The sequence below is a fragment of the Antechinus flavipes genome, chromosome 1, assembly GCF_016432865.1.
Source record: "Antechinus flavipes isolate AdamAnt ecotype Samford, QLD, Australia chromosome 1, AdamAnt_v2, whole genome shotgun sequence".
Classification (NCBI taxonomy): domain Eukaryota; kingdom Metazoa; phylum Chordata; class Mammalia; order Dasyuromorphia; family Dasyuridae; genus Antechinus; species Antechinus flavipes.
The window spans coordinates 450,645,038-450,667,861 of record NC_067398.1 but is presented as its reverse complement, the minus strand read 5'-3'; the positions used below and the strand labels follow the sequence as shown (position 1 = coordinate 450,667,861).

The 22,824-nt window shown below is 33.9% G+C and overlaps 1 protein-coding gene across 5 annotated transcripts in view; it reads right to left on the bottom strand.

The window, feature by feature from the left end:
* Window positions 1–7,840: 7,840 nt before the first annotated feature.
* EYA1 (EYA transcriptional coactivator and phosphatase 1) overlaps window positions 7,841–22,824 on the bottom strand; it is a 148,939-nt gene continuing 133,955 nt past the window's right edge. For all 5 annotated transcript variants that reach the window (XM_051970054.1, XM_051970055.1, XM_051970056.1 and 2 more), the window contains one exon: window positions 7,841–9,550. In XM_051970054.1, coding sequence (XP_051826014.1) covers window positions 9,470–9,550 — 81 coding nt within the window. In that variant the 3' untranslated portion in view covers window positions 7,841–9,469. The remainder of the gene's footprint in view (window positions 9,551–22,824) is intronic.

Sequence of the window (22,824 nt, the reverse complement as noted above, 5' to 3'; positions counted from 1 at the left end):
GAGAAATCTAAAAAGGTAAAGATTAATCTTGGGAACTATATTTTGACTATATAGATGTATAAAGAATACATGTATACCTTGTTCTAGAAATTGATGTGGAAAGGACATTGTACCAGAAAAAGGGTAAAGTGGGGGTAGTACATCTCATGAAGAGGCATAGGAAACCTATTATATCTGAGAGAAAGAATGGAGGGGGATGAATATAGTGGGTATCTTACTGCCTTCAGAATTGGCTTTAAGTGAAAAATCTTAAGACATATTCAATCTATGGTGAAACTTCTCCCACTTCATTGAAAAGTGAGAAGGGAAAAGTGAAAAGGGAAGGAATAAGCTAAGCGGAAGGGAATACGGGAACTGGGAGGGAAAGGGGTAAGATAGGGGGAGGAACTCTAAGGCGGGGGGAGGGATACTAAAAAGGGAGGGCTGTGAGAAGCAAGTGGTGCTCACAAGCTTAATACTGGGAAGGGGGGAAAGGGGAAAGAAGGGAGAAAAGCATAAACCGGGGTTAACAAGATGGCAAGTAATACAGAATTGGTCATTCTAACCATAAACGTGAACGGGGTAAACTCCCCCATAAAGAGGAAGCGGTTAGCAGAATGGATTAAAAGCCAGAATCCTACAATATGTTGTTTACAGGAAACACACCTGAAGCGGGGAGATACATGCAGGTTAAAGGTAAAAGGTTGGAGCAAAATCTACTATGCTTCAGGTGAAGTCAAAAAAGCAGGGGTAGCCATCCTGATCTCAGATCAAGCTAAAGCAAAAATTGATCTAATTAAAAGAGATAAGGAAGGGCACTATATCTTGCTAAAGGCTAGCATGGATAATGAAGCACTATCTATATTAAACATATATGCACCAAGTGGGGTAGCATCTAAATTCTTAAAAGAGAAACTAAGAGAGCTGCAAGAAGAAATAGACAGTAAAACTATAATAGTGGGAGATCTTAACCTTGCACTCTCAGAATTAGATAAATCAAACCACAAAATAAATAAGAAAGAAGTCAAAGAGGTAAATAGAATACTAGAAAAGCTAGATATGATAGATCTCTGGAGAAAATGTAATGGAGACAGAAAGGAATATACTTTCTTTTCAGCAGTTCATGGAACCTATACAAAAATTGACCATATATTAGGACATAAAAACCTCAAACTCAAATGTAGTAAGGCAGAAATAGTAAATGCATCCTTTTCAGACCATGATGCAATGAAAATTACATTCAACAAAAAACCAGGGGGTAGACCAAAAAATAATTGGAAACTAAATAATCTCATACTAAAGAATGATTGGGTGAAACAGCAAATCATAGACATAATTAATAACTTCAACCAAGAAAACGATAATAATGAGACATCATACCAAAATGTATGGGATGCAGCCAAAGCGGTAATAAGGGGAAATTTCATATCTCTAGAGGCCTATTTGTATAAAATAGAGAAAGAGAAGGTCAATGAATTGGGTTTGCAATTAAAAATGCTAGAAAAGGAACAATTAAAAACCCCCAGTCAAACACTAAACTTGAAATTCTAAAAATAAAAGGTGAGATCAATAAAATTGAAAGTAAAAAAACTATTGAATTGATTAATAAAACTAAGAGTTGGTTCTATGAAAAAACCAACAAAATAGACAAACCCTTAGTAAATCTGATTAAAAAAAGGAAAGAGGAAAATCAAATTGTTAGTCTTAAAAATGAAAAGGGAGAACTCACCACTAACAAAGAGGAAATTAGAGCAATAATTAGGAGTTACTTTGCCCAACTTTATGCCAATAAATTCGACAACTTAAATGAAATAGAAAAATACCTCCAAAAATACAGCTTGCCCAAACTAACAGAGGAAGAAGTAAATATCCTAAACAGTCCCATCTCAGAAAAAGAAATAGAACAAACTATCAATCAACTCCCTAAGAAAAAATCCCCAGGACCAGATGGATTTACATGTGAATTCTACCAAACATTTAAAGAACAATTAACTCCAATGTTATATAAACTATTTGAAAAAATAGGGATTGAAGGAGTCCTACCAAACTCCTTTTATGACACAGACATGGTACTGATACCTAAACCAGGTAGGCTGAAAACAGAGAAAGAAAATTATAGACCAATCTCCCTAATGAATATTGATGCTAAAATCTTAAATAAAATATTAGCAAAAAGATTACAGAAAATCGTCACCAGGATAATACACTATGACCAAGTAGGATTTATACCAGGAATGCAGGGCTGGTTCAATATTAGGAAAACTATTAGCATAATTGACTATATCAATAACCAAACAAACAAAAACCATATGATCATCTCAATAGATGCAGAAAAAGCATTTGATAAAATCCAACATCCATTCCTAATAAAAACACTTGAGAGCATAGGAATACATGGACTTTTCCTTAAAATAGTCAGGAGCATATATTTAAAACCATCAGTAAGCATCATATGCAATGGGGAAAAACTGGAACCTTTCCCAGTAAGATCTGGAGTGAAGCAAGGTTGCCCACGATCACCATTATTATTTAATATCATATTAGAAACACTAGCCTCGGCAATAAGAGTCGAGAAAGATATTAAAGGAATTAGAGTAGGCAATGAGGAAACCAAACTATCACTCTTTGCAGATGATATGATGGTATACCTAGAGAACCCCAGAGATTCTACCAAAAAGCTATTGGAAATAATTCATAATTTTAGCAAAGTAGCTGGTTACAAAATAAATCCCCATAAATCCTCAGCATTTTTATACATCACCAACAAAACCCAACAGCAAGAGATACAAAGAGAAATTCCATTCAGAATAACTGTTGATACCATAAAATATTTGGGAATCTATCTACCAAAGGAAAGTCAGGAATTATACGAGCAAAATTATAAAAAAGTCTCCACACAAATAAAGTCAGACTTAAATAATTGGAAAAATATTAAGTGCTCTTGGATCGGCCGAGCGAACATAATAAAGATGACAATACTCCCTAAACTAATCTATTTATTTAGTGCTATACCAATCAGACTTCCAAGAAAATATTTTATTGATCTAGAAAAAATAACAACAAAATTCATATGGAACAATAAAAAGTCGAGAATCTCAAGGGAATTAATGAAAAAAAAATCAAATGAAGGTGGCCTAGCTGTACCTGATCTAAAATGATATTATAAAGCAGCAGTCACCAAAACCATTTGGTATTGGCTAAGAAATAGATTAGTGGATCAGTGGAAAAGGCTAGGCTCACAAGACAGAATAGTCAATTATAGCAATCTAGTGTTTGACAAACCCAAAGCCCCTAACTTCTGGGAAAAGAATTCATTATTTGATAAAAACTGCTGGGATAATTGGAAATTAGTATGGCAGAAATTAGGCATGGACCCACACTTAACACCATATACCAAGATAAGACCAAAATGGGTCTATGACCTAGGCATAAAGAACGAGATTATAAATAAATTAGAGGAACATAGAATAGTTTATCTCTCAGACTTGTGGAGGAGAAAGAAATTTGTGACCAAAGATGAACTAGAGACCATTACTGATCACAAAATAGAAAATTTCGATTACATCAAATTAAAAAGCCTTTGTACAAATAAAACTAATGCAAACAAGATTAGAAGGGAAGCAACAAACTGGGAAAACATTTTCACAGTTAAAGGTTCTGATAAAGGCCTCATTTCCAAAATATATGGAGAACTGACTTAAATTTGTAAGAAATCAAGCCATTCTCCAATTGATAAATGGTCAAAGGATATGAACAGACAATTTTCAGAGGATGAAATTGAAACTATTACCACTCATATGAAAGAGTGTTCCAAATCATTATTGATCAGAGAAATGCAAATTAAGATAACTCTGAGATACCACTACACACCTGTCAGATTGACTAAGATGACAGGAAAAAATAATGATGAATGTTGGAGGGGATGCGGGAAAACTGGGACACTAATGCATTGTTGGTGGAGTTGTGAACGAATCCAACCATTCTGGAGAGCAATCTGGAATTATGCCCAAAAAATTATCAAACTGTGCATACCCTTTGATCCAGCAGTGTTTCTATTGGGCTTATATCCCAAAGAAATACTAAAGAAGGGAAAGGGACCTGTATGTGCCAAAATGTTTGTAGCAGCCCTGTTTGTAGTGGCCAGAAACTGGAAAATGAATGGATGCCCATCAATTGGAGAATGGCTGGGTAAATTGTGGTATATGAATGTTATGGAATATTATTGTTCTGTAAGAAATGACCAGCAGGATGAATACAGAGAGGACTGGCGAGACTTACATGAACTGATGCTAAGTGAAATGAGCAGAACCAGGAGATCATTATACACTTTGACAACGATATTGTATGAGGACATATTTTGATGGAAGTGGATTTCTTTGACAAAGAGACCTGAGTTTCAATTGATAAATGACGGACAAAAGCAGCTACACCCAAAGAAAGAACACTGGGAAACGAATATGAACTATCTGCATTTTTGTTTTTCTTCCCGGGTTATTTATACCTTCTGAATCCAATTCTCCCTATGCAACAAGAGAACTGTTCGGTTCTGCAAACATATATTGTATCTAGGATATACTGCAACATATCCAACATATAAAGGACTGCTTGCCATCTAGGGGAGGGGGTGGAGGGAGGGAGGGGAAAAAAAATCGGAACAGAAACGAGTGTCAATATAAAGTAATTATTAAATAAAAAAATTTAATTAAAAAAAAAAAGAGCAATCCCCAGCTTGTAGCCAAGGTTTATAAAATGAGCCAACTTGGGACTCAGTCCTTGCAGAGGACCTAATATGCCATGGCATAGCAGCAACCTTTGCCTGCTGAAATGATATTCTCTTTCAGTGTTACCCTCTCTTTATCTTCCTCACCTATTTCCTTAACAAGATTTTTATTTCTCAGTTGGGATTTCTCTACTAGAAACTTTACTTCTTTGTCAGACCTTGCCACCAATGAATTCAGCCTTTCTATTCATGCATAGCAAAGGCTGACTTCCCAACGCCAATAATAAACTTCTTTTTTATCAGTCTGGCTTTCTGTTTTGTAAATTCCTTTAAGAAGGACCTTTGTACTGCCAAAAGGGAGTTCCACAAACTCCCTACCTTGTGCCAAATCCTAGGGGGATTTAGGGAAGCCAAACCTCTTCATTTAGTTCCCTGAACCCTGAACTTGCCACTAACTTCATCATTTAACTCCCTGATCACCAGGAACCCTATTTCATTATTTGGTTCCCTGACCAGGAACCCCCAAATCTAGACGTCCTCATTTGGCTCTCTGACCAGGAACCCCAAAATCTAGACCTCATCATTTGGTTCCCTGACCAGGAACCCCAAAATTTGGATATCATCATCCTGGGCACTGCCATCCCCTTGTTTCCATTTTTACTATTCAAATTTGCTCAAATGCTGAATACTGATAGATCAATACGAGACAAACACTATTCTTGACTTTTACATCATTATTCTATTTGTGGGCTCTACCTAGATCACTTCTATTTCCTTTTTATTTTTCTTTTAAGGGCTAGTTTGGGAAGGGAAGTCTTCTTTCATTCATCCCTGATAGTTTCCTCTCTAAAATTAATGAAGCACTTTTCTTGCACTTTTCTGATACACATAATCATTTTTACTATATTTATTTGGGTATGCGTCATATTCTTCTTCAAGATTGTAAACTCCAGGCCACTAGCTCCGCTTCTAATCCAACATGTCCAGCTATCATCTAGCAGAGCTATTGGTGTGGAGATGTTCTATGGAATGCTTTTGTAGGTGCTGTAGGCCTATTATGACCTGTCTTAAAGATCCCTGTGCTTTAGACCTGAAACTTTCTATATATGCTGTTTGTCTTACTTATAATGTCATTTCCTTGAAAGCAGGGATTACTATATTTTTCCGTTTGTATCCCAAGAACTAGCACAATGCTTTGCACTTAAGAGGCAATTTTTTATTCATTCATTCATTAATAAATATTCATCAGACTGAATTTCAACACTTCTCTTATCTCACCTTACCTTTTGGACAATTACATGCCTGCTTCTCATGGGTAAATCATCTGATTTAAGATCAATCAACAGATAATTATATTCCCATTCTGTTCAAAAAGATCCTAAGGTGTTGTTATGGATACAAAGATGAGAAAAACCTGGCCCTGGTCCTCAAGTAATTTAAAATCTAGTTAGGAGATATAGGTACTTAGATATGGAAAGTTAACCATCAATATACACTTGAATAATTCATCTATTTTTTCATTCACTAATCTAGTTTCTGTGTTTCTCTCTGTCTAAATAGACTGAAACCACATTTCCACAAAGACCTACCTTTTAAAACATAGCAACTTTATGAAATTAAATTTTTTACCCATTATTATAAATAAACGTCATACAAAATAAATTCCCATTTTAGTCATATCCAAAAAAAGGAGATGAATGTGTACTTAAATCTGCACTCTAAGTTTATAATTTCTCTATCTGGAGATAATTTACATGTTTGGTCATGAATCTTTTAGAACTGTGCTGAGTCATTGTGTTGATTGGAGTTGATTGTCCTAACACTTCTATTGTCTTTGTATAATTATCTCTCAGTTCTGTTCCCTTCATTCTGTATCAGTTCACAAAAGTTTTCCTAGGTTTCTCTGAAACCATCCCTTTCAATAATTTGTTAACAAATGTATTTCATTATTTTCATATACTATAACTTTTTCAGTCTTTTAAAAATTAATGGATATTTCTTTAGTTTCTATTTTTTGCTAAAATGATAACATTTACTTGGTATTTACATAGCAATAGTGTGTAAAGCAAATAAGTGCTTTACAAATATTACCTCATTTAAACCTCACAACAACTCTTTCCTACTTTACTGTTGAATAAACTGAGGCAACCAGAATCAAAGTGACTTGCCAAAGAATACACAACTAGGAAGTGTCTGAGAGCAGCTTTAATAACTTAGGTATTTCTGTATGGGTCTTATCTTCTCATTAAATTCCCCAAGGATGCAGGGATTTTATTATTTTTAATATCCTACAATTGCACCTTGTACCAAATGAGTACCAAATAAATATTTGCTGAACCAATGAATTGTATTATGAAGCAGAAAATAGTGTCTTATAATGCTATAATTAGATTACTTTATACATTTTCCATAGTGACAAACTAACCATATAGAATCAGTTCTGGTAATTCACTGCTCTGGATTTCTTCACTCCATTCTTACTGATAAAAGTAGTAGTTATTTGCTCTATAATTTATAAGTACATGGGATTTATAAATAATAATTATAATACAATTTATTTATGTGGCTTCCCTTGTTGAGACATGAGAAGGCATCCAACTTTAAAGGCCATCCAAATCCTGCTGTATTAGGATCCCAATTTGGGTGGGGGGGAAGAGGAGACTAAGGAGACATAGAAATATCAAAGACAAAATCCAAGAGGAAGTATTCAATATTTCACAAATCAATTTTATTAATTTAAACACAAAATTAATGAAGAAAAAATCCTGTACACAATTGTGGACACAACACACTTTTTTTTCAATACAGTAAGGCCCAGAAAAAAAAAAAGTTTTCCCCCGGTCTGCATACTGATTACAGAAATATTAAAAGAAAAGACAAGATTAAAAACAATCTGCCAATCTGTCTTTGCTTCAAGCAAAAAATAAAAAGTCTAATATGGTTGGTAATAAAGCAATTTGGGAAATTCACAAATGACTAATTCTAGTAGCAGCATTATGAATCCTCAGTAAGTGGATGGAGGTGCTTTTTAGCTTTTCTAGTTAGCTGGTGATTTTTTTTTTTCAAGAAGTTAGAGGAAAAAAGGAAATGTAAAAAAAAAAAAACAAACAAACAAACAAAAAAAAAACAAAACAAAAAAAAAAGAAGTTAGAGGAGATGAATTCCTCGCTAGAGTGACTTGAGGAAAAGGGTAAGATATAAGAAAAGAAAAGGGATTTACTGAAAAACTGAATGTCAAAAGCAGAAACTAACTTCCCGGTAGAGAAATATGACAGCCTTTACTTCCCCGTATATGATTATCTTGCTTTTTTAAGTTGATGTGGGGAATAAAAACCAAGAGAAGAGAGAGAAGAAAATAGGAAGAGAGGGAAGGGAAGGAGACAAAAAGGAAGAGAAGAGGAAAAGAGAAGAGAAGCAGGGGAGAGAAGAAAAGAAAAGGACATAAAATTCTGGGATTGGGTACAGATTTTTGCTCAGTTCTAAAGAACTATGATATTTCTTTCTTTAACAAAAGAATGAAAACACTAGAATGATTTGGATTTTCTGATTATATGAAAAATTTAGTAGACTCCAACCCACAAACCATTTTAATAAAATATATCTAGCCTCTATATTCTTTCTGTGGGATGAGGCATTTGATTAATTTTTTTCAAGTAGCTACATATCATATATTAGTGCTGAAATTATAAAAGGGAGGTGTTAAGTTTCCTTCTTTAACTCTTTTGAGAAACTTCAGGGGGAGGAGGTGCTCTGGATATGTTGTTTTTAATAAAGGACTTTTTTTTATTTAGGCAGAAGAACCGAGGGAAAGAAAACAGCTAGAAAAACAAAATAAAACAGAACAAAACAAAATCCTGATTGACACTTGACATCCATGCTTTTGGTCTTGACAAATTTATCTAAAAAAAATCCATTATCTACATATTTATACCCAACCCTTTGATAAGGTGCATCATGAGACATTATGCCCATGCTGCCTCTTATATTTCACTAGCAAGGCATTTCTACCTTTCAATAGCATCTCCCTAAAATGATATGTAAAAGAATCATCCATTATTACAAATTTACACAAAAAATTCTTCCTGTACATGATTGTCTTAGTGATGTACACATCTGTTTAAATTAGACATATTTTAAACTACTTCGCAATGTGCTAAAATCCAAAGACTTGCTGTGTCTATCAGGAGGCTGAGGTTTGAAAGCACCTAACTCCCATCAAAAGTCCTTCCTTTTACTTAATGTCAAAAACACAGTCTGTTCATAAATAATAAGTAGAGATGTACAGAGTACCCTGGGGAGGAGACACCCAAAAGTCAACCTTCTTTACAAGAAAATCACTCCATTGATATTGAGAAAGGAAAAAACAAAACAAAGCAATCCCAGTCTTCATTGTGCAATCAAGTTTGCTGTATTGAAGAAGCAGTTTCTGTCACACTGAAGATGCTATTTATCAAAGCATTTTCAGGATCTTTCTTCCTTCACAGGTTTGAACCGTGTAGCCAATGTGGCAGAGACACATGGTCAGGACATTCTCATGGTTTTTGTCTTTTTCCCATTGGATTCACAGTACTAGAATCGACAGCTGTTCTGAAGGAAAAGGCATGGTCCTCTATTTATTGAAAGGGCATAGGTTAAGACCAATTGCAGCTGCGTATCTGCATGTGGAAACCACAATTTTTTTGGAGTCCAATGCTGTCACAAGATACAGGCCTCCTGTATATTGTCCACGGACATAAGGATGTGGGGGAATTTCAAAGTGCTCTCTGGCTGTTACAGGTACTCCAGTTCTAAGGCGTGATGAAGAGCCATAAGGTCAGAGTGGCTTGAGATCCTCCAAAATGGCATTGCATGCTGTGGATGGCAAAAACAAAAACAAAATTAAAACCATGTAAGAAAATGGAACTTTACCCAATGAGGTGTTTTTTTTTTTTTTTGGCATGCTATCCATCTCTATTTAGACATCAATTAAAGTGTTTTATCATTTCTTTTGTGTTAATTTGGAAACCTCCTATTGACTGCCAATATTATCACATCTATTTTAAATAATAAACAAAATCTCCTTGAATATGAGACTTCATTAGAATGCATTAATTTTAAAACAGTAATTACCTAGAGCCCATTTATTTAAAGAAAATAATATGTAGATTTTAAATGACAATTACTATTAATATAGCACTTTAAAGTTTCCAAAGTCCATTTCATATGTAACTTCATTTGTCCACACAACAATAATGAAGTAGGGTTATTGTTACTACCCTCTCCCCATTTTATAGATAAGAAAGCAGAAAGATTCCATGACTTGATCAGGAACACAATTAGATTTTAAGTAGAAATATCTTCACTGCAATATGGCTCCTGATTTTATTTTAAAGAAAACATTAGCTAGGAATGAAAGTTGGAAAACTTCTGGGCTTTTTGAAATAGTTATACAGCACAATGTCAAAGCTGAAATTATAAATAGCTTGTAGTATGTAACAATTCATGTAATTGTGGTTTGTAGTGATTTAAATATATCAAAACTTAGTTTTGCTCATATCTAAAGTAAATTTATTTCAGTAGTTTATGCTGGTTATTTTTTGCAATGACCTCCAAATGGCATTGCCATATGGGAAATTTTTTAAATGAATGTTTAAGTTGTATTTTTCTAAAGAGAAGCTTAGAAATAGGGGGTTTTAACCGTATATATGTTTGGGCACCACCTGAATAAACCAGAAACAGGAAAAACAGGAAAAAACACAGATGACCTCATTTATGAAGGGTGAAAATATAATTATAAAGTCATACTGCTCAAAACACTCTGAATTCTGATGCATCAGCAAGATATTTTTCTATAAATAACAAAGAGATAACTATCACCTTTCTTTCAGAGGGCAAAGATTTTTTTTAAGCAAAAACAACAACAACAACAACAACACAACAACATGAAACTAAAGTGTAGTTTTTTTTTTAAACAAATGTAGTTCTATGAAATCTGAGCAATGTCAAAATGTAAATTTTTGGCACATTAAAAATAGTACTGCCACCAATTTAGGTATCTGTTTAATTGACTTCTCTTAAAGTCAATATGAAACTTACTACTCAGAATGATCTCAGATCATCTCAACCATTTAAACTGCTGGGGACCACTGGTCAGATTACTTGTTTAAAATATAGAAAAAAAATCACTATATTCATACAATATCTAATTAATAATCTAACTTTCTTTGTATCTTCAGTGTTTAGCACAATGCTTTAGTGCTAAGAGTTTGAGAAATGCTTATTAATCATCACATAAAATCCCATTGTGGGAAGGGACATCTGATATAATTTCATAGGATTTACAGATTTAAAGCTGTAAGCGCTTAATAGATTGAGTCTAACTTCCTCATTATACAGATGAAGAAACTGAGGTATAGAGACATTAAATAATTTGCCCATCATCACACAGATAGTGAGTGACTGAGATAGTTCTTAAGTCCTAGGTCTTCTTGGCTTCAAGTCAAATGCCCTAAGTACTAAACCTCCTCCCTCAATTAGGTCCAACTCTCATCTAATGCATTGATTGCCTCTACGATATCTATAACAAACCTTGGCTTATACAATTCTAAAAGAAGGATTCCTCCCATTTGGGGTTTTCTTAGCAAAGATACTGGAATGGTTTATAATTTCCTTCTCCAGCTCATTTTATAAATGAGGAAACTGAGGCAAATGGGGTTAAATGACTTGTCCAAGCTTACACAGCTAGTAAGTAGGGCCAAATATGATCAAGATGAATAAAGATGAGTCTTCATGATTTCAAGCTCAGTGATTTATCAGCTGTGCTACCTAGCTGCCCCTGTTTTAAGATTGCCATAATTATTAGGAAATTTCTCCTTACACTGAGTGAAAATTAATTCTTTATAACTAATTTCATTAATTCTAATATGGTCTGAATCCCCTCTCTGTTTCCAATATTTCTAGTCCTTCTAGTCCATGATAGATCTTCCAATATGTAGAATTATAAAACTGACAGCTGAAGACAGAGATCTTATCTCACATCCATCCCAGTCTACCCAAGTTTCCTCTTTACCAACCTAAAATCTTTAAACATTTTCTCATTTGACATTTGACATTTCTCAAATGACAAGTTTTCATCAATTATAAGTGGCTTTTAGATTACAAATTCTTTTGAATTATCTAAGACATTGATATCCTCTAAGGATAATTAAGAATTCACTAATCAGTATTAAGTGTATATCTGTGCAAGAAAGTTGCATTCATTTGCCAAGTAAATGATAGGCAACATCATAGAGTAGAATGATACATTTGAAATCAGTGACCCTTGCTTTGAATTCCATCTCTATATTTTTTGGCAATCTATGTGTTCTTTAGCAAGTCAAAATATTTCTCAGCCTGTTTTCTTCTTTATAAAATGACAACATTGGACTGCAAGATCTTTTAGGTACCTTCTAGTCCAAAATTATGACACATTCTTCTAAATATATCAAAAATAGAGTGGTCAAAATTATTTATTTTGCAAAAAAAAAGCTTTTTTAGCATAAAGTCAAATAAGTATATATAATAATAAATACAAATAATTATATTTCAGATTTATTGAATTCTTTGTTCTCCAAAAATATTATATTCACAAACACACTTTTAGTTTTTGTCAGAAATTTGTTATCATCTCAATTGGCTCTTTTCTCTTTCTTTTCATCCTTATAACTAGTTATATAGAAAACCTCCATCATTGGGAGAATGGCTGAATAAACTGTGGCACAAAGAATATCACTGTGATGCAAGAAGTAGTGGATATGAAGAATTTGGATAAATATGCATAGACTTACATGAACAGATACAGAGTTAAGTAAGTAGAACTGAGAAAACATTATACATTATTCCTACAGTAATGAAAAATAACAAAATAAAGCTGAATGTTTTATAACTCTAATGGTTAATCTTGGCCCCAGAGATGAGGAAGTCTGACACCCTTTTTTTTTTTTTTTTTTTTTTTTTGCTAAGGGACCATGCTTTGACAACTGGTTTTACTTAACACTTTTTCTTTGTTAATAAGAAAGCCTCATTGTGGAGCAGGTAAGTTATATCTAGAAATGACCATGAGGTCAAGGCCAAAACCAAAACCATAAAACTTAAGTTAAAATAAATGAAAAAAAAAACAGGAGAAATCCATTTAACTGAAAGGACATTAGGTTCTTGATCCTATGAAGACTGTAGAAGCTGTTCTGCACCCATGTATATATTCTTTAGCAGGGCTTCTTGAACTTTTTCCATTCACAATCCCTTTTTGCTGGAGAAATTTTTATGCTACCCTAGGTATATAGGTATACAAAATAACCACATAAATAAGATATTTACTGATAATTAATCCTACTTTTGTTTCTCCACATTCAATTATAAGACTTCAAATAGGATCTTAAGGCAGAATTTAAGAATCTGGGCTTTAGAGTGTTGGAAGAATTTATGTGGTAGTATAACAAACATGAAAAAATGACAAAAAATTCATAGTTCAATATTTCCAAATAAGAAATCACTTGCAATCATCACTATTTTTCTATAAAACAAAAGAAAACCAGTGAATTCTTTAATTATCTGATTGCAGTCATGTTAATGGAAAGTCAAGAGCCATGATGATAGTTTATATTGATAAAGGATTTTAGGTTTACAAAAGCTCTTTCCTCACAAAAACCTTCAGAGAACATTAGTAAAAGCACTATTAATTTTCTCTTACAGATGAGAAAACGGAACTTAGAAAGAGGTTAAGTGCTTTGCTCAGTGTCATCTTGAAGATTACTGAAGCTATGTGATGCTGAGCTTTTTCTTTTTCTTTTGGCAATCTATGCAGAGTATTTTGGCAATTTGTGATGGAGCACTACTAGACAGCTTAATTTGAAACTCCTAGTGAATAGACTAATGAAGAATTCCAGAGAAATCTCAAATTCCTGCAGCAGATATTCACATGAGCAATGAATGGGTGAACATCTATTAAGCTGCTTACATAAGCACTAGAAATACTGAAAAATGATTCTACCACACTGGTTCAATAAGAACAATGCATTAATCAAGGGATTACAGGAAAGCAATGAATATATAGCTCACCTACATTCCTTAAGCAGAAAAAGCTAGGGAAACTGCTTGAATAGAGAAGCTCATATCATAATCCTCTCTATGTAGGTCACAATCAAACCAAAAACTTTCATAAAGTCCTTAAGAATTTATACAGGCTCACATTCATGCCTCCAGCATTAACTCCATTTTCATTACTGACAAAGAGGGGATCTCAAGAACATAGAAATTCTTTCCAGATTTTGATTGTGAGGAGAAACTAGAAACCACATTATATGAAGAGTGGTTGACGGGTCTGGGAATATTTAGTTAAGAGAACTGGGAGGAGGGGTCATGATTGCTTTCTTTTGACATTTGAAAGTTGGGAAAGGGTTTGACTGAGTCTCTGTTCTAGAAGGTAGAATTAGGAATAATAGGCATAAATTACTAGGACACATATTTAATTCAGTATAAAGCAAAAATACCTAACAATAAGAGCTGTCCCAAAAGAAAAAGAAAGAAAGAAAGAAAGAAAGAAAGAAAGGAAGGAAGGAAGGAAGGAAGGAAGGAAGGAAGGAAGGAAGGAAGGAAGGAAGGAAGGAAGAAAGAAAGAGAAAAAAAGGAAATTGTATGGAATATTTGTGTAATAAAGAATTCCCTAAGATAGGAGGTTTTTCGTCTCAGTTTGTTGGGTATAGACAAAATTTGTATTTTGGGCTAAGACCCAAAGACCATAAAATCTAGGACTAGAAGGGACCTCCATGGATATCTAGTGCAAATCTTCAATTTACAGGAAAGGTCTAGGGAATTAAAGTCATTTGTCCAAGATCACATAGATAGGAAACCTCAAAAATAGAATTTGAACTCATGTTCTTAGACTTCAGACCCAGCTATCTTCCCTCCGCCCCCGACCTGCACCAATGCAGCCTCAGAAAGCCTCAGACAAATTACCTTTGAATGCCTTTGCAGTGCTAGAATTCTAGGAATAACTTAATATCTTTTTAACATCATGAATGAGATCTCATAAAGTGTAAAGGATCTGCCAAACTATAACACAAACTTTTGCCTAAGTTTCATGTTTTTCATTTAAGGTCATAAAATGAAGCCTTGGCATCCTCAGACCAACCCATGGAGATTTACAATCAATGAAAGGAAGTATTGCTTTGGTTTTAGCATCTGAATTGCTAAAATGGTTATAATATTTTAAAGACTGTCATGTTTTTGAGAATAACAAGATAGCTGATTATGGTAACCATCATGAATTTCATTGCTTTCTTTGATCAAGAAGATTCGTAATATAATTCTTACTATCACTATAACACAATTCAATATTTGTGAAAAGGCTTTATATTTCAATGTAGTATTTCAAGTCTAAAAGGACCTTAGAGGTGATAGATCACCTTTTTTTAATAGATAAGGAAACTAAATCTTTATTTGGTTAAATGGCTGGCTCAAGATCATACAACTCATGAGGAACAAAAATAGGATATTGACACATGGATTCCAACTCCAGAGCTCTCCTCTTTTCATCTTACCATAATGGCTACATGATCTTTCTTGCATGATAGATATAGAAGTAGTTCAGGAAACAAAATAACAACCCCCCTCTTCTGCTATACTCATGCACTTAAAAACATTCTGTAGATTTTTATTCTGTCTGAAATTCCCCTCATCCAGCTATATTCACAGGATGGTATGGTTGCTAGTAACATCTTGGCTAATTCTCTTGTTATAAGTTGAAGGAAGAAGATGGTATGATGATAACAGTTAATTCAAGTACTAGTGCTTGAGGATACAACAAAGGGAGTTGCCTCTCAAATTTTTGTCCTTCTGTGAGATTCATACAACTCACTAAATTCATTCAATTTACCACTTCCAGTAGCTACCTAATGATGACCATACTCTGCACCACAAACAGAATCACATTTGCAAAAAGAATACGAATCATTTTTTAGGCATATTAATCCAAAGTGAAATGATGGGCCCCATCAACAGCCAAGTTAAATAATTTTCATTAGCATTAAGCTAAGAATTGTAGCTAGAACTGTGATCCAGAGAAGCTCAAGTCGATACCTTCTTAGCAACTCAGAGTCTTAGAAATGCTTAAAACATTGAGAGGCTTAAATGACATCTATCCGAGAATGGCTTGATAAAGCAGAATCCAAAGCTAATGCTCTGATGACCAGGTTAACAGTCTGATGAAAATGGGAGATAACTTGAGCATGGTAGGGTGGGTTTATATTTTTTACTTTCAATAATTGCTATGGGAGTTGTAAGGCTGCTGGAATTTAAGTTTGGGAATGTGGAATTGCAGTAGGCTTAGCTCACTGGTGTCTAGGAAAAGTAGAGCACCAATATGATGAGCCCCCAGGTTGTCTGAGGGGCAGATTGGCCCACAGCAGAAATAGAGCACGTCAAAGCTCCCATACTGGTCAGTAATGAGATCAGGTGAGTAATTACTATACTCTTAATAAAGGATAGATAGAGAAACAGAGACAGAGTGTCAGAAACAGATAAACAGTCAAAGGCACAGAGAGAAAGAGAGAGAAGCAGACAGAAAGAGATAAAAAAGAGATAGAGATTGACAGAAACTGAGAGAAAGAGACAGTTGGACAGAAAGACACAGAGACAGATTAAATGGAGAATCAAGGTGTCTCTCCCTATTAAAAAATAAAAGAGAGAATTATTATAATGCAACACTTCTAATAAGTGTAGAACTTGAAGTTTCCTGTCAGAATACATAATTCTGAATTTCCCCTATTGCTCATACTTTAAGGAAGTGATGGATGAATGGATAGATGAAAATCTGTTAAATCCTTACTATGTGTCAGAGGCAGCTAGCTGACTCAATGACTGGCTAGAGCTCTGAGCCTGGAGTAAGGAAAACTGGAGCTTAACTTTGGTCTCAGTCATTAACTAGCTCTATGACTTTGGGCAAGGCACTTAACCTCTATTTGCCTTAATCCACTGGAGAAGGAAATGGCAATCCACTCCAATATCTTTGCCAAGAAAACCCCAAAGACACTATGGTGCCCGGGATCACAAAGATTTGAACAGAAGTGAATATCTGAACCACAACAAGGAATTAAAATGCCAAACATGGTGCTCACAGCTGGGAATATAAAAACAAAAGTGAGATAGTTCCCAGCTTAAGAAGCAGGAGACAACAGATAAAGGAGAGCTGGGACAGGAAGATTTGTTCTGGTTTAGTAGTAAGTGATAAGGTACGAAGATTCACAATTAGGTCCCTAATCTGTTGAATAGCAATAAAGTGATGATTTCTCCAACAAAAGTCACCTGCATGAAGATTCTAGTCTATCAACTTTTACTAGTTCCCACACTGTGTAACAGTACCATTAGACTCTTCCAACCTTCAGTACATAGTTTTGGAGGCTATGGTGTGGAAAAGATACTGAAAATTCTCTACTTGGTTCTAAAAAAATAAGTTGAAGACAAGAGTTGGAAGCTAGAAAAAGATTTTGATTTGACATAAAGAAAACTTCCTAATAAATAACTATCCCAAAATAGAACAGCCTTCCTCAGGATTCTCTTTGGCAGAAATATTTAAGAAAAATTTATGGTGTGTTTTAGAGTGGATGCTTGTTAAGGTATTATAATTCTCTGAAAATACAGCTGGGATGAATGTTTTGGGTTAGCAGATACATTGTGTATCCTTATTCTTTGAAATGGCATTATCTATTCATCTAACATATCCAAAGAATCAGCGTGGTATTGTGGGAGGAGACCTTTTTCTAGTCTTAAGCCTGCTACTAATAGATGCATGATGTTAGGTAAACCATTTAATCTTTCTGGGTCTCTTTCCTCATCTTCAAAATGAAACGATTAGCCTATATGATATATAAGGACCATTCTAGCTTATGGATTCTATGTTAGTTCTTGGATTCTAAGGATTCTTGGATTCTATGTTAATTCTTGTGCAAGTTCAAAGACCATTTATTTTTTTTTGGCTGAGGCAATTGGGGTTAAGTGACTTGCCCAGGGTCACACAGCTAGGAAGTGTTAAATGTCTGAGACCAGATTTGAACTTAGGTCCTCCTGACTTCAGGTATGGTGCTTTATCCATTGTGTCACCTAGCCGCCGCCCTCAAAGACCATTTTTGATGTTGTTGGGGGATGCAAAATAAATGTAAGACCATTTCCATGACCTTTGGCTACATCATATACTTGGGAAACATATGAAATGGACAACAATAATTTCACATTTCTGTAGCACTTTAAGACTTACAAAACACTTTTCTCAGAGCTTTGTGAAAAAATATCAGCAATTTTGTTCTCATTTTTCAGATGAGGTAACTGAGTGTCAGAGAAATGAGATGGTTGGCTAATGTTATATAGCCAAATTTAAACCAAGGCCTTTCTGACCTAGGACTGGTTATATTTTCATTACTCCCCTCCAGGAAAATAAAGTAGACTCTAGAAGAAAAGAAGGTTTTAGCCAGATAATAGCCTCCTTAGGAGGAAAAATTAATTGTATGAAATATAGTTTTTGGAAGAGATAAAAATATTTCCTTCCTCAACAAAAACACACTATAAATTATTATCCATCAATCTGCTGTATCATATTGCTCAGTCCATGACTTTAGCATTTAAACAATGTATGTCTTATTAATTCTATGAATCAAGATTTGGGAGAAAAAACATTTTTCTTTGAAGTCTTCATTATTATAGAAGCAATGTGGCATAGTGGATATAAAACTGGTCTTAGAATCAGCAAGATTAGAATTAACTTCTAATTATCTAAGCAACTCTCTAAAAGTGTATTCTATTAACAAGATGCTAGCCTTCATAGGGAGAGGGAATTTCCTTACCCTGGATCTCCCCATCACATTGGATTCACAGGTCTAGTTCCTATTTTTAAATTTCCCTCTCCTGATTTTTCACATAATTATTTGCAATATAAACGAGTTGTACAGTTGTAAAATTACAAAATAAAACACAATTTTTACTTTAAAGGCTTAAAATCCATGTCATTTGAAATGACATGATGGTTGGCTAATGTTATATAGCCAAATTTAAACCAAGGCCTTTCTGACCTAGGACTGGTTATATTTTCATTACTCCCCTCCAGGAAAATAAAGTAGACTCTAGAAGAAAAGAAGGTTTTAGCCAGATAATAGCCTCCTTAGGAGGAAAAATTAATTGTATGAAATATAGTTTTTGGAAGAGATAAAAATATTTCCTTCCTCAACAAAAACACACTATAAATTATTATCCATCAATCTGCTGTATCATATTGCTCAGTCCATGACTTTAGCATTTAAACAATGTATGTCTTATTAATTCTATGAATCAAGATTTGGGAGAAAAAACATTTTTCTTTGAAGTCTTCATTATTATAGAAGCAATGTGGCATAGTGGATATAGAACTGGTCTTAGAATCAGCAAGATTAGAATTAACTTCTAATTATCTAAGCAACTCTCTAAAAGTGTATTCTATTAACAAGATGCTAGCCTTCATAGGGAGAGGGAATTTCCTTACCCTGGATCTCCCCATCACATTGGATTCACAGGTCTAGTTCCTATTTTTAAATTTCCCTCTCCTGATTTTTCACATAATTATTTGCAATATAAACGAGTTGTACAGTTGTAAAATTACAAAATAAAACACAATTTTTACTTTAAAGGCTTAAAATCCATGTCATTATAATAGGGTTTTTTAAAATTGATCCACATTTAATCTCCAAGTTATTTGTCATTCATTTGCCTTATTAGTTTTACGCAATAAATACTTAGACTTCCAATTCCTCTATAAGGATACTTTGCTTCCAAAAACAATCAGATTCTTTTTGCCATCAATATCGCATGCTAGAAGATGAGATGTGGGTTTAGGCCAGGTATAAGATTTTGAGCTAGGACATACCTATAGATCATTTAGTTTACTCCTTTTACTAATGAGAAAAATGATGTCCAGGAAGATGAAATTGTCCAGTAAAAGAAACAGAGTATGGGCTTCAGTGTGGATCCTCTGACCCCAAATTCAGTACTCTATTATTCCATGAATTTTTAACCTTTTTTTTGTTTGTTTCTGGGACCCAGAATGGTCTGGTAATGATGGTCTGGTAAATCTAGCAACCCCTTGTCACAATTGTTCTTACAATGCATAAAAAGAAATTCATAGAAAACCTCAAGAAAACCAATTATATGGACATATAGTCATCTGAATATGTTTTTTAAAAGTTGATATCTAATAGAATAAGAACATCTTTTTTATTCCGTGGCTGGTACAGCACTTCCAAGATTTCCCTATTCTGGGGACAAAAAAATTGCTCTCAGAAGAATGATTTGTCCTATTTATTTGTTTTTTTTTTGACATGTTTTCATAACTGTTCCTCTCTAGAGGGTATTTTTCATTTTTAGAAATGACTGCATTAAATTAAATTACTGAAGAAAGCTCGAGGACTTTACTAGCAAAGAACATAAGGATGATTTCTGCTCCTGTTCCCATTCCATAAACTTCTACCTCATTGACCATTAATAAAGAAAACAAAGGACAAAACTCTCTCTGGTTTGCATTTTTGTACCCTAAATCATTTGTTGCAAGAGAGCATTATTTGAAGAGATAAAAGACATTTCTAGAAAGAAAAGAAGAAATCTTTGTGTTAGTTTGTAAAGGGACATATGAAACTGACAGGTAAACAAAGCCATTTAGAAATGTGGGAGTGAGGGAAAATTCTGAAGAGATGTAAACTAGCATTTGCTTTTACAGAATAACTCAGTATTAAATCTTGTGCTGTAGCTCAACTACTAATTAACTTCATTTAAGTTCGGAAACAAAACAATATAACATGATCTACATTTTGGAAGTATAATTCCCACCCCCCCATCTTTATCATAAAGATCAAATTAGAAGGAATGACAATGTACAAATTTACAGACAGTACTCAATATATATATGACCCTTACTTAATTCTAATTGACATTTTCTTAAGAATTGGGATGTGAATTTCTTTTTGGTAATGAAAACATTTTCAATGCACAAGGGAAGCTTGCTATTTAAAGGAATTCCTTTTGCAAAGCAAAGAACTTCTCTATAGTGAACAATAATTTATTTTATTTTAAGATATAGTGCAACACACCTGTTTTATAGATTCATTTCTCCCCAAATTTAGGTTTTGATAATATTGCTTATTTAAATTAAAGCATCTCTCTTGCAATTTACTGTGAGTAAAAAAAATTAGATCCTTTCTTCTCTATTAGATTCATATAAAAATCATAACTAGTGGAATATTGTGCCTTTACTGAATGACCAAAAGAAATGAATACATAGATATGAAAGAAAAGTAAAATAAAATACTTTATTAAGTGATAGACTCATTACACCTGCATCTTTTGTTGGAACTAGTTGGCATTTTGAAATAAAAAACAGTAGGGAGATGTTTACTGGTTCTGGAAAATATACACTGAGCTCACTTAAATTGGATATTATCATTTTCCTCATGCCTGAAATGCTCTCATTCCTTACTCCTACTTCTTGGATTCTAGAACATTATTCAAAGTTTACTTCATATGTTACCTCTCAAGAGAAATTTCCTGATTCACCCTAATTTGTTAATGTTTTCCCCTTCACTTTGTATGTATGTGTAAGTAGACATTTACATCTTTATCCTACATGAGGCTGATGATTTTGCACATCTCTGCCTTCCTTAAATCAAATTCAAGACATTATCCTTGTGATGTCACCTTTCTTATCAGAAGTGAACAACAATAATAACATCTTTGTAAATCTGTTGCTTTTTCTTGGACAGAATCTAAACTCCCTGAGGGTAGCTTTTTTGTCTTTTAAGCATTTGGTAAGCATTTAGAAGGTTTTTTGAACATCACTGTCTCTCAAAAAAGCACAAATATAACACATATCTTTGGATTTCTGGTACACATACAAATTCTCATTTAAAATATAGACAGATGAATGAAGTGTCATCATATTTGACCTTTAAACCCCTATATCTCTAAGTGTCATGTTTTTGTGTTTTATGAAAAAAAATTGTTTGGAAAGAAACTAAATAATGTTAACTGTTATTGAACAAAATTAAATTCCTATAAATGGCTGAGAAAGGCTGCAAAGAAGATAGGAGCTAAATTTCCTCTCAACTTTCAGGTCAAGCTTCATCATTAATGTTTTTTGAATTTTGTTAAATAAAGATGAGTTTGTTCTCTCAATGGAATAGTTGATTAGTTTTACTGGATTACTTTTCCACCCTTGTCTTTGAAGGGGAAGGGGAAGGGGAAGAGGAAGTGATATATTTGGGAATGAAAGTGATATAAGAGCAAAAGATCAGTAATACTGGAAAAAAAATTAGCAAACATTACATGCAAACTTGATTAATTAGCAAAAATGAAGATTTTCAGAATATATATCAGAAAATATAACAATATTCCAAAAAAGTTATATATATATAATATATACATATATATTTTATATATATATATATATATATGTGTATATATATAAATTAAACACACATATTTAAATGTATACATATATGTATACACATCTAAGTTACATAAAAACTTGGTCTTAGAAAGGCTCTGTAAAAAAATTCACTAACTGTATTCTTGACTTGGTCAAACAGAATTTACTGGTTTTTCCTGGCATTGTAAGTGGCTGGCTTCAGACTCATCACATTGGCCACAACAAGGGGAAAGGCATCATTTTGGTATCTTTAATAGAGATTATCCTGGATTTTTCCTTTCCAGAGAATGCCAGAGTAAAACATACCAGCTTCTGAGGCAGACCCATGCCTTGGCAAGTGACCACTTTGGCAAACACTGATACACTTCAGTCCTGGCTCTCTTTCCTGAAATACAGGCCAGTAATAGGCTCCATGAAGACACTCCAGGAGGTCCAATGTAGCTGAATTGTCACTATCTCCAGAGTTTGCCAAGAAGATGAAATGGATCTGGACTACATTCAGGAGTTACTGTCGGCTCATTAGGAAGTGGTGGGTTTGGAGGTTTCTAAGACAATCTGGGAAATCTCATGATTCACTATACTGCACTCAACTCTGATAGAACAAGCAGATGGGTTTCCCTAGAGTGTCATCGGACAATGAGGAAACTGAGACATTTAGTCTATAATGACGGTG